Source organism: Magnolia sinica, chromosome 4, assembly GCF_029962835.1.
Source record: "Magnolia sinica isolate HGM2019 chromosome 4, MsV1, whole genome shotgun sequence".
NCBI classification, from domain to species: Eukaryota; Viridiplantae; Streptophyta; class Magnoliopsida; order Magnoliales; family Magnoliaceae; genus Magnolia; species Magnolia sinica.
The window spans coordinates 96,692,882-96,705,714 of NC_080576.1; the positions used below are offsets into that span (position 1 = coordinate 96,692,882).

Consider the following 12,833-nt stretch of genomic DNA (forward strand, 5'->3'; position numbering starts at 1 on the left):
TTGAAAATTGGTTTATTTATTCCTGAATAAGGCTTTATTATGATGGGCTCAAGTCAAATGAATATAGTAGAACTTATACAAATTATGAGATTTGAGCCATTCATATAAGTATGCCCCAAGTAAAAAAATAACTTAAAAATAAACTAGTGCAGTTTGTTGTCTAATGTCTTAAATTTGTTTATAATAAAGTCTGTCAATGATATTGATAGACCACTTAATTCCTTTGTGCAAACATCAATGCCAACGACAGATGTTTGATCCCATCAAGAAAAACTAAAAAATCATTACTAATTGTTGGATAGTTTAGAGGTTGCTACTCGATGGCATTGAGAGTTCTTATATGTCATCGATTGACCCTCAATGGTTGTTGATGCCTTCGAAGGTTCCATTTAGAGCGCGTAGAATTGTGTAAGTACACAATTTGTTTCCTGTTTCGGTTGCAATAGTATATATACCAGGTGTAATTGGGATTAGGGTGTGAATTAGAGTTTTCTAAACGTGCTTAAGACTTTGAGATAATTTTGAAGAGAAAATACTTGGACTTTTTCCTCGGGGCTTTGATCGGTAAGGTTTTCATCTCTTATAATTTCGTTTCTCATAACATATTATCACTTTGTACCATGTTCTTTTATTTTTATTTTTCCCTAAAAGAATTTTTTCATGTAAATTTGAATTGCTTTCTTATTAGTTATTTTTTGTGCAATTGTGATTATCTTGTTTCATTCATCCATGTACTTCCACGGGTCCCAACACAATTCACTCATTATGTATGAAATGAAATGGGTTCAACTAGACAGTTGGAATTTTGGACTTGATCCAAACCTATTGGTTGCCCATCGGCTTGATAACACAAGCTCGATTACCATAGTTTCAAATATTTTTCAATAGGTATTTCTTCATCAGTCACCCCAATAGAGAAATCAATAATTATTGTGTGTCAAAGAGATGATGAGAAAAAATAAAAATATTATTTTTATTATTTACATATTATTTATGCAAATTGTTGACCTTATTTAGTTTCAAGCACCACTCTTCCAGTGGTAGACCCTCACGAGTTTCAACACTTGGTCAAGGGTTCGAGTACCATAGGTGGTGAAATCCCACATGGTGTGAGTATGGGTTGGTGTGTGTGCGCGTGTGTGCAAAAAAAAAAGGAAAAAAAGAAAAAAAAAAAAGCACTAATGAATTGTGTAATTGTAATAACTCACAAGGGGTATCCCAAACTTAGCACTCCGTTAGCCAACGGTCTCATTTTCAGTATACAAGCCTCCACTAATCAGAGTCTAGGAATGTTCAACGGATATCATTTTGGGTTTGCTGCTTATCTATAGTGGGTTGCACAGTTTTGACATATCAATCTATTTAAATGTGTTCCACGTGTAACAACTTCTGAGTACCTGCGTATCAGGGATCATACTCTGCCAGAGTATCAAATAACTCCCCCTAGCCAAGTAGCTTCCCATAGCACCGTCGCGGTGGTACTGCCTCTCCGTCTGCGTTTCTCTCCCTGTTTGTGAGAGAGAGAGAGATGCTGAAGTTCCTGTCGAAGGTGAAGATCGAATTCAATGCGTTGGATACTCGTACAGCGGCTTGTATGGAGTTTCTGGCCCAGTGCAATGCTCGCAAGGCCAAGGAGTCGAACCCCGCGTGCCAGCTCCTTGTCAAGAGGCGCACCGATGACCATCCTCCGCAGATCTCCGTTACCTACGTCAACGGCGTAGAAGAGGTGATCGACGCCACTGCCACCTCGGCCCAGGACATAAGGAAGAGGATCCTCGAAAAGGGGCAGCTCCTCGAGACCGAGCAGATGTTCAGGGATGCCGGCGAGCCATGGCCTGTCGTCATCCCTGAGGAAGAGCTCCACCAGAAGGCCCCAGGAACCAAGGTACTTTAAAAAAAAAACCTTTTCCCGCTTAGTCTGCTTGGTCTGGAGATAAATGGGTTCTTTGATTTTGGGGTGTTTTTGGTTTTGCTTCGTTTGGGCATTTTGTCAAACAGTTGGTGTGCTGTTTTGCTTTGTTCGTTCTGAGTGTTTTTTTTTTCTTCTTCCTTGAATGACGTCTTTAATCCTACTTGCTGTGGAGATGAATGCGTTGGGAATGGGTTGTTTGTTTGTTTTTTTTTTTTTGTTGATTGTTGCCGCATGTCAGATTTGCATTTGATCGAACTTTCAGTGTGCTGTTTTAAGTTCATCTTTGTATATAATTTCTTCCTCAAATGGTCATCGGATGCTTCTTTTACTGAGAATTCAAATGACCCTCGACTTAAGGATATGCACTGTATACTCGGGTTCTCAGACTGTATACGTAGGGCCCATGATTTAGTGATCCAGACCAATGGTCTGCCAGTCCTCACCATGGCTGGAGCATTCCCCAAAACTCTCCCAGACTGAGATGGTACTGTCAATCTTGGGCCTTTTCATTTCTCTTGGTGGCCATGTCTTTGCAGCCCACAAGTTAGAGAGGTTAGGCCTGTCCTATTGAGGTGACCTTCGGAACCATCAGACAAATGGTTGGGTTCCCTGGCTATGGCATCCCACTTGTACAAACTGAAAACGAGAGCATGCTATGCATATCCTCAGGTTGAGGATCATGCCATACCTCACCTTTACAATATGTTAGTCTTTACATGTGAAAAACTTCTGCATTAGAATGTTGATTTGTATGCTCCCATGCACTTGGCAGATTGCTTCTCCTCCTCTAGGAACCATTGAATGATGATGCTTCTTTATTTACCCCACCAACTTATCATCTGGATTCGACCTCATTGAAGATTCAATTATTCTTCATTGAAGATCCAATTATTCTATCTTTCCAAATCTCCCAACATTTTGTATAGGAAAGAAACCTTGACAACAATTTACCCCTATCCTTAAACAGCCAGTTCTCCCAGTTTCTGAAAACCTTGCCCAACTTCTCAATGGCAGGCCTCACTATACCGAACAAATAGGAAAGAGCTCCAAATAGATCTCGTCACCCTACAATAAATGAATAAATGATGATCAGTTTCCTCATCTCTCCGGCACATAAGTTTTTATCAAAAGAATGGAGAGGAAGCTTTCACCACGTAAAGGAAAGCTTCTTCACCCTTATCAAGTCAACATCGTCTAATTTTCCACTTTGTTTCATGTCCTTGTTCCATTGCCCCAAGTCGGTGATCCAGAAAAATGACAAGCTTCGCTAAGATTTTCTATGGTGTAGTAGTGCCATTTGTGGGAAATTCCATCTTTTGAAGTGGGGGGAAGTGTGTAGGCCTTTCAAGGAGGGTGGAGCTGGGATAAGAAAGCTAGAAGATGTAAATTCAGTTTTATTAGGAAAATGGGTCTGGCGGTTAGCGGAGGTTCTTCTGTAGGTAAAGGAGAGGAGAAAAGAATGGTAGAAAAGCCCGGGGGGGGGGAAGGAAGGGCCCACCCCTCATCAGTGCCTCACTGAAGGTTCTATCCATACCACTAGAGGAATCCCTAGACCCCATCACCGGAGGGGAAGGTGGAGGGAGAATGGAAGGGTCAGGTAGAGGAAGGGCCCACCCCCCGTCAGTGCCTCACTGAAGGTTGACCCCATCACCGGAGGGGAAGGTGGAGGAGGAATGGAAGGGTCAGGTAGTGGAAATGTGACCTGAGGTAAAGGGGTTGGGTTCAACCTCCTTATCTGCTTGAAGTGAGCCACATTAACCCCAATCTCCCTACCGTAAAACCTCTTCCCAACCATCCCTTCCACAACTTTTTTGAGCTGATCATCTGTGGAAAAACGAAAGAAGGCAAAGCCCCAAATGGCAGAGGACCCTCATTCCTTCAGGATAACAACTTCCCAAACATCTCCAAATTTCTAAAACACCCTTTGAAATTGGATTTCCATCCATTCCTCAAGGAAGATATCCACAAAAAGAGTAGGGAGCTACTAGATAGGGTTTTGAACTGGGCGACTGCGCTCTGATTGCCTGCGATATTTTTTATAAGATACCTTTACCCAATCCTCAGATGTACCCCTACACACCCTTGGAAAGGCGGAAGGGTTGTTCTTAAGATGTCACACAAAGCTCGAAGCCCATTCCAGATCCCTATTTCTTATAGCCGCATAAGCAGGGGCATTTTCACACCGTGCTCGAGTGGGGTAGCCCGTGGGATGCCGGGACACACTTGGGGTGGGTGATCCATGTGATTTGGGGCTCACGAGGAAGGTCTCGTGTTTGAGACTCCTCACAAGGGGTAATTGATGCGTATTTCACACCAGGCTCGAGTGGGGTAGCCTGTGGGATGCGGGGACACACTCGGGGTGGGCGGCCTGTGTGAGGCAGGTTGACTCGTGTGAGGCGGTACCCATGTAATTTGGGGCCGACGATGGGGGTTCGGGCGAGGTCCCAACCCATGCGATGTGGGGTTTGGGCTATGAGATAAAATGATTAATTCACCATACTCTAACAGTTCGAGCTTTTAGAGCAAGTGGTTAATTGTCCTGCATCAAATTGGTATCAGAGCGGGAGGTCTCGTGTTCGAGGCTCCTCACTTGGGATGATTAATGCAAGGGCATTTTCACATCGGGCTCGAGTGGGGTAGCCCGTGGGATGCGGGGACAGTCAGGGTGGGTGACCCATGTGATTTGGGGCCCACGGGGGAGGTCTCGTGTTCGAGACTTCTTACCGGGGGTGATTAATGCGCATTTCACACTGGGCTCGAGTAGGGTAACTTGTGTGATGCGGGGACACTCGGGGTGGGCGGCCTGTGTGAGGCAGGGTGACTCGTGTGGGGCGGTACCTATGTGATTTGGGGCCCGCGAGGGGGGTTCGGTAGAGGTCCTGACCCATGCGATGTGGGCCTAGGCTATGAGATAAAAGGATTAATTCGCCATGCTTTAACAGTTTGAGCTTTTAGAGCAAGTGGTTAATTGTCCTGCATCACTGCATTGCATATTCCTTAACAAAATCTCCATCAAAGCTGAAATTGCTATCTGATAACCGGGAACAACTCATGTCTCGCTGAGAGGAGCTCTAAAAGTTCCTTGACCTCGATCTGGAAGTAGAAGAATGTACACGGCCCGAGGAGGGGGGTCGATGGGCATGACGACCCTAGAAAATGATTGTCGATTAGCAGAGGATCTCGCCTTCTGAGAGTGACGCGTTACTCTATAGCTTTCCTTAGACCTCTCTCGCTGACAATGACCATTGTCTGATTTCCTAAACGTAACATCCCTTGAGAGATGGGAGGGAACTGCAACAGTTTCTTGCGTGTGTGTAACCTCCTTACTTTTATGAGAATCTTTGGAGAATGGCTCTGCTTGATCTATCCCAATCTCCTTTTCACCTTTTTCGTCTTTCTAGTCATCTTGAGAGCCTCCCTACCTTTTTTTGGTTGTGTTATTGACTAGTAGTCCTAAACAAAAGTACATTTCAATGGTTTGTCAACCCCCTTGTGCATGGACCCAAGTACTTGTGGATAAGTTGACATTGGTATATGATAGTTAAGATATGGGTTGACCGTCTTTGGAAGAAATGTGGAACTAATTGTCAATGGTATTTTACGCTTTTGGTGCACATGAAGATCACTCTTATCTGTGCACACATGTGACATGTTCCAATGGGCCACTTCTGCAACTGTCCAAATTCAAGCACCTCATATGTGCACATTTGTCAGTAATCTTCAAGCACCCAAAAATGTGGCATGTGCACGTGTCAAATGTGTACATGGACATTTGGAGAATTAAGACATAGAAGGAGATGAGCTCTTCGAAGTGAAGGTCACCACGTCCTTTTTTTAAGGGAGATTTCTCACCTTAAGGGTTAATTGATGAATCTATTATGGGTTCTTAAAGAAACTTTACATATTCCGAAGCAATAGCTTGGTTTCCTTTTGAAATGGATTTCGGCTAAAGGCAAAGGATGGGGAAAAAGTGCAACTTTGCAACACCTTGAAGGTCGTTTGATTACGATTAAAAAGGCACTTCGATGGAGTGGATTTGTGGAAGATGTTCAATCAAATTTAGGAGGAACTAAGGGCCATAGGCGTGTGGGTGCTTGCAATGCAATACTTCTTACCTTAATAAGGAACTCCAATTCTTTTGTCGAGATTGTACAATAGGGATTATCTTGGAACTCTAACCCCTTGAATAGATGAGAATTTTAACGCCTATCATGCCTTGAACAAGTAGGCATTCTAAAGGGGGTAAAGAGTAGCCTTCTAGCAGGAAGTATTGAAGCGACTCGATAACCCTTGGAGCGGATTAAATGACACAAATAAATACTAAGAGTTTCAATGAAGGTTAATTGGTCCCTAAAGAGAGATTGCTTGATGCATGGTATTCTGTAATGGTAATAGTGGCCGTAATGCCACCACCGTCACCGTTACGATACGGACGGTTATGGTCTCTCTCTGTTTTTTTTTTTTTAGAAAAAAAAAAAACTTGTCTCAGCCCTGTAACGAGCCATTATGGCTCCTACAACCTCATAACGCATAATGGTTTCCACTATTACCGTTACATAACAGTTGTTACAACACACCTTAGCTTGACTTCTCTAAGAGGCAGTAAATAAAACAACCAAGGTGAACTTGGGGTGGGATAGAGATGAGCGAGAGTATTGATTCAATCGAGAGGAAATGAGGAATTGGGAATAGTCGAAGATATATTCTTACCTTTCAGGAAAAAAAAGAAAAAAAAAAAGAAAGTCGAAGATATTTTCTTTGGAGATAGGGTGTTAAAGGCCGAAACAGTAATGGTTTGTGTGATTACCCAAAGAGTTCCATTCGGATAGCCTTCTCCAATTAGTGGCACATGTCCATGGTATGTGAATCACTGTTGACACCAATTCCAATGAAAGCAAATATTGGGACTGTTTGAATTTTGGCAAAGCTGTGTCATTGACAAGCAATCGAGACAAACGTGCACGTCCATGGTTTGTGAACTTCGTTATGCACAGGAACCTAGGCACTTTTAGAGAAATAATCCAAGACATGATCATTAAATAAGGGATTGGTTGTCTCTATTAAGGGGGCTGTTTGAATTTGGGGATAGTTGCATCATTGACTAACAATTCTTTGGATGCTACTGGGGATAAAAACTATCATGGACATGTTGTTGATGACTAGTTGTTCCATCTCTTGTTAGTCAAAATCCTGGAGCAGGGATAGGAAAGATTTTGGCACACGTGGGAAACTTAAAGATCGTTTGGTGGCACATTGACACATGCCACATTGTGCGCTTGAAGATTGATGGTGTAACATATGCATATGTGGTATGCTTGAACTTGGACTGTCTCACACATGCACATTGGAACCTATCACGAACTCATGATAAAAGTGATCCTCATGTGCATTGAATCGATTAAGTGTCGTTGACAAGCAGTTCCATCTCTCTACCATATACAGTGAATCCATGGTATAACGCTCATAGATCCATGACCAGCGTTTTAAACATCAACGATGTTGCCCATTATATCCCACGATATCTCTTGTATACTACCTGTGCAATACGAAACGCACAGGTAGTGCCGATATATCTCACATGTTCGATCCGATGAGCATTTTCAATTTTCGATCCCTTTTTTTGTTGAAATTATGTTAAATCAGTGTCAGATGGTTACAAATCCATTGGTTCTTCATGTTTTGCATGAAAAATCGTGGAGTTGGAGCTCTAATTTCAATACCCATTGGTTCTTCATGTTCTCCATGCTTTTTTTAAAAAATTTCCTTCAACCAGCTATCAATTGAGACTAATTTCGAAGTTTTTAGGGGTTTTTTATGAATGATCATCACATACATTCTAATTTCGAAATCTAATGTAGGTGGTCTAATTTGGGAAATTTTGGGGAAATTTCAAAAATTTCCCAACTTATCCCAAATTGCTTGCAATGTTGTACTCCAAACATGAAATCAAGCATGTATGAGGGTTGATCTACTAATTTGTTAAGTCATTAATTTTTGGATGATAAAAATCTTTTTTTAATTAAAAATTAATAAAAAATTATTAAAATATTATTTTTTTTCGAAATTCCCTTAAACCAGTAGTCAATTGAGTCAATTGAGACTATTTTCAAAATATTTAGGAGTTAGACGAAATGATCATCACACTCTAAGGGCCTGTTTGATTTTTCATGTAAGAGGTAATTACCTAGTAAATGGGTAATAATTACTTACCCAAGTAATTACCGCATCGTTTCCGATGCAGACGTTGACGGCCTAACTTTTCAACGCTAGAACCGAGGATGGCTACCAAATGAATGTAGGGCCCACTGTGATGTACGTGGCGTATCCACACCGTTCATATATGTTAGCCTCATTTAGGGCATGAACCCAAAAATGAGGCAGATCCAAAGCTCCAGTGGACCACACCACAGGAAACAGTGGAAATTGGATGCTTACCGTATAAAAATTTGTGTGGCCCTCAAAAGTTTGGGATGAAGCTGATATTTGTGTTTACCCCTTATCAATGTTTTTATGACGTCATGAACAGGTTAGATGACAAATAAACATCAATGTGGGCCTAATGAACAAAATAACTTTCAATGGTGGACGTTTAAGACCATTGTTTCCTGTGGCATGGGCCACTTGAGTGTTGCATCTGTCTCAATTTTTGACTTAGGCCCTAAAATCTTCCGATAAAACAGATGGACGGTGTGGATATGTCATGCACATCACAGTGAGGTCCACAAATTTAAGTTAGCTTTTTTGGACCAATTTTCGAGACAAAAATACACTTGAAATTTCAAACAGAGTAAAAGGGTAATAATGAGCTTTTTCTCGGGTATTTCCCTGATACACGGAAAATCAAACAGCCCCTAAATGTTATACATTCAATTTAAGTATAGTTGCATTACTTTAGTCAGATAACGCATAGCTTAGGAACCTTTACAAGAAACCTACTAGATATACACTTCTTTTTTTAAGATGTTATGATTTAAAAGTGTGTATTAAGGTCTTTTTTAACAATCACTGAAGTTTCATTAAAAAATTTAACAATTTTCCCAGTGTTTCACAAAAGGTGTAATAAATTACCTGATATAAACAATATATCCCATGTGATAATTGATAAGTATTTATATCCCAAGGATGTGATATGTAACGTGATACCGATATTTCGAACATTGTCCATGACTACTTGTCCAAAAGTGCCTAGTTTCCCATGCATTAAGGGTTACAGACCTTAGACATGTACTTTTATCTATGACTATTAGTTAATGACACAACTTTCCCCAAATCAAAACAACCCCTGAACGGGTGGAACTTGTTGGCGACATTCTATAGGTACATATGAGCAACACTTACCCATACACATGTTCCAATGCGCTACGCGTGTGACCGTCCAATTCAAGGCCTCATATGTGCACGTGTCCCGCCATTGATCTTTATGCCTAAAAAATGTGGCATTTGCCGATGTGCATATGTACATGTTTCAATGTGCCACCATCTATATTATGCTCCTCACATTTGGAGAATTAGGAGGAGTGACTGCCACTCTTCGAATTGAAGTTCACCACATCTTTTTTCTTTCTTCCCTCTAGGGATATATCTTACATTGAGGGTTAATTGATGAATCTATCTTCAGTTCTTAAGGGCATGTTTGATTTTCTAAAGTAAATGTAAATGCGTTGCAAATGGGTAATAATTATTTTCTTTGGTAATTACCGCATCATTGTCGAGGGTTGATTTGACTCCTATTTTTTTCAACGCTAAAATCGAGGATGCTGCCAAATATATGCGGCGCCCATCGTGATGTATGTGGATTATCTGCACCGTCCATCCGTTATGCCAACTGAATTTAGGGCATGAGGCAAAAAATGAGGTAGATTCAAAGTTCAAGTGGACCACACCACAGGAAAAAGGGTATCAAACACCCACTATTAAAAACTTCTTGGGGCCACTGTTTACTTTGGTGTGGGCCACTTGAATGTTGGATCTGTCTCACTTTTTGGCTCATGCCTCGAAATGTTCTGGTAAAACGGATGGACGACGCGGATATGTCATATATATCACAGTGGGGCCCACAAATTTAAGCTAGTCTTTTGGACTCTTTTTCGAAGAAAAAATACCTGCCTATTTTCAAACATGGTGAAATTGTAATAATTGGTTATTTATAGTGAATTTGGAAAATCAAACAGGCCCTAAACAAACCTTACTTCCTCTGCAACAATGTCTTGCGTTCTTTATGGAATGTGTTGTGACTAAACGCAAAGGTTGAGGAACAAGTGCAATTGTGTAATCCTTGAAGCTCAATGGATTACGACTAGAAAGGTACTTCAATAGGAGTCGATTAGTGGAATGTGTTCAATCAAATTTGGGAGGAACCAAGGTTTGTAGGTGTCTGGGTACTTGCAATGCATTACTTCTTACCTTAGCAAGGAACTCCAATTCCTTGGTGGTGATTGTTTGCTAGTATTAACCTTGGAACTCCAACCTTAGAAGAGGGCTGAAATTTTTGGCACCTGTCATGCCTTGAACAATTTGGTAATCTAAAGGGGGTAAAGAGTAGCCTTTTTGCGGGAAGTATTGAAGTGACTTGATAACCCTTGGAGCATATTGCATAAACAAAATTGCTCATGGTGGAGCTGTTACTAAGGTTAGCATAGTCTTTACAAGTAGCATTTGAAGAAAGCCATGACACTAATCAATACTAGTTCTAATGAAGGTTTATTGGTCCTAGATGAGAGATATATTGATTCTCTACGAGTAAGCAGTGGATGAAACAACAAAGGTGAAATTGGGTAGGGATGGAGAGAAGTGTGGGGTGGTATTGATTGAATTGGCCCTAGCCCAACCCTAGTCCCCTAAGCCTTGGCCCTGGCCCTGGCCCTCACCCTAATCGGCCTGAAAAGGGCTTGGCCATGGCACTTGCCCTTAATATGATTTTGACTTATATATATATATATATATAAAACTTTCATTAAAATAGTTAGAATTTCTATAAAAGTGTATTCGTGCACATATAAATAAGGTTAATTTTTTTTAATTAAAAAAAAACTTCAATTAGAATAATTAGAATTTTCTATATGTACAACCAATAATGAGTAGAGGTAATTGTAGGCATTCTTTGCCTCTCTCAAATAATTCTTTTCTATCTCCATATAAATCGATCTGTCTCTACTAAAACTTGGCAGGACCGTGCTTCGGCTAGCCCTCTTAAGGAAAAGAATTAAAAGTGATAAGAGGATTGAAGTAGTCCAATCTAAGTTGTTCTCTTCTTCTTCTTCTTCTTCTTATGGCACCCTTCCATCTACAATGAGTCCCATCCAAGGTATTCCGTAACGGTAACAGTGGCCGTAACGGCCACCACGTTGCCTTTATGATACGAGTTGTAACGGCTACGGTCTCTCTCTTTTTTTCTTTTTCTTTTTTTTTTTTTTATTGAAGAAGAAAAAAAACCTGTATTTGCTTTGTAACGTTGGAAAAAAAATCTGAAAAACTTGTATCTGTCTCATAACAGACCATTATGGGGCTATTATGGCCTTTACAAGGGACATAATGGGCCATTAACGGCAGCCACAGTTCATTTTTTTCCATAATGGCTGTTATGGCCATTACAACCCCATAACATGTAACAGTTGCTGCTTTTACCCTTACATACCGGCCTTTACAGCAGACCATGGTCCCATCACATAAACGGGATTGGATCATCAAAACATGACATCAACGATAGTCTTTAAACTACACATTTATGTTGAGTGTGAACCACTCACAATGTCTTTAAACATTCCATTCTTTTTGTGTTATTGTTTCCCACTTGATGATTGGATTGGGCCAACAGGTTGGGTCATTTATCATTGGCTACCAGACCTAGATTTCAAGCCTGAGCCTGCCCTTCAGGCCAAGTTTAGGGGCCTGGCCTTGGCCCTACAGGGTAGGGCTGGCCAGCCCATTGACGCCCCTAACAATAAATGTCTATAATGCATGACTTTTGCACTTCAAGGTGTTTTGTTATTTATGAAGAAATTATTGAACTATGATCCAATTTATGTGGGTGGATGGACATACTTGCTTATGTTTTGTTATTTATGAAGAAATTATTGAACTATGATCCAATTTATGTGGGTGGATGGACATACTTGCTTATCATATAGTAAGTTCATTATTTCTATTCAAATGACAGAGATGTGGGAGGGAAATAAATGTTTTCTTGATTTTCTTTCAGTTTTGTAATTAGTCTAAGTCATTCTGGAAAAATCTATGATCTACTGCCCAATTTGCAGTTCGATTCAATTTGACATCAACTGTGATTTAAAATCTGATTTGGTTTTTCTGAGCATTTCAATGTATTTATTTACCTGTTGCCTCTTTTGCAGCCAAGAAAAGCAGAAGAGAAAAAGCAGTAGTGTGCATTACCATATGTCAAGCTGTTGGCTCCATCTTCAGTAGAAACTGAATCAGGTATCCATGTGCCTAGGCCCTTCATTTTTTGGAGAAAATGGGACGATCTTGAGCTTTATTTTTTTGAAAAGCATGATGTTGAGCTTTATCTGTTTCTTCTCAGTAGTAGCAATTTATTGTGTCGGAGAAACATCTCTACCAATATAGATATGGGAGGCTGACTTGTCATCAACCATGAAATCTTGAACATTGTTATTTGTGATTTGGCTCTGGAAATTGGGCTGTTTGGATGCATGAGCAAATTGAATTGCAGACAGTTAAAAAATGTTGTTTCCTACCATTGACGAGGGAGTAGTGCACGTACAAGGTGAAAGTAACAGAATTACAATTTGGAGCTCAGATCTTCAATATGAATGCTAAGCGAGGAAACTACCATTTGGATATTCCCACTTTATCATAATAATCAAAATCTAGTTCAGTAGTACATCCAAACACGGCCTACAGCAGTCTATGAAGAAACAGTTTCCTGCTGTCACAGAGGTGATGA

The 12,833-nt window shown here is 40.6% G+C and overlaps 1 protein-coding gene across 1 annotated transcript; it reads left to right on the plus strand.

Annotated features, from left to right (window-relative positions):
• The first annotated feature begins 1,487 nt into the window (after nt 1-1,487).
• LOC131243441 (uncharacterized) lies at nt 1,488-12,580 on the plus strand. Its single transcript, XM_058242810.1, has 2 exons — nt 1,488-1,885; nt 12,262-12,580. The coding sequence occupies exons 1-2, from the start codon at nt 1,529-1,531 to the stop codon at nt 12,289-12,291; spliced, it is 387 nt and encodes a 128-aa protein (XP_058098793.1). The 5' UTR covers nt 1,488-1,528; the 3' UTR covers nt 12,292-12,580.
• The last annotated feature ends 253 nt before the right edge of the window (nt 12,581-12,833 follow it).

Bases quoted from the DNA above. Each gene is read 5' to 3' on its own strand.
- LOC131243441 (XM_058242810.1), top strand. From the start codon at position 1,529: ATGCTGAAGTTCCTGTCGAAGGTGAAGATCGAATTCAATGCGTTGGAT. The intron at 1,886-12,261 runs GTACTTTAAAAA...CCTCTTTTGCAG, and splicing joins AGAAGGCCCCAGGAACCAAG to CCAAGAAAAGCAGAAGAGAA.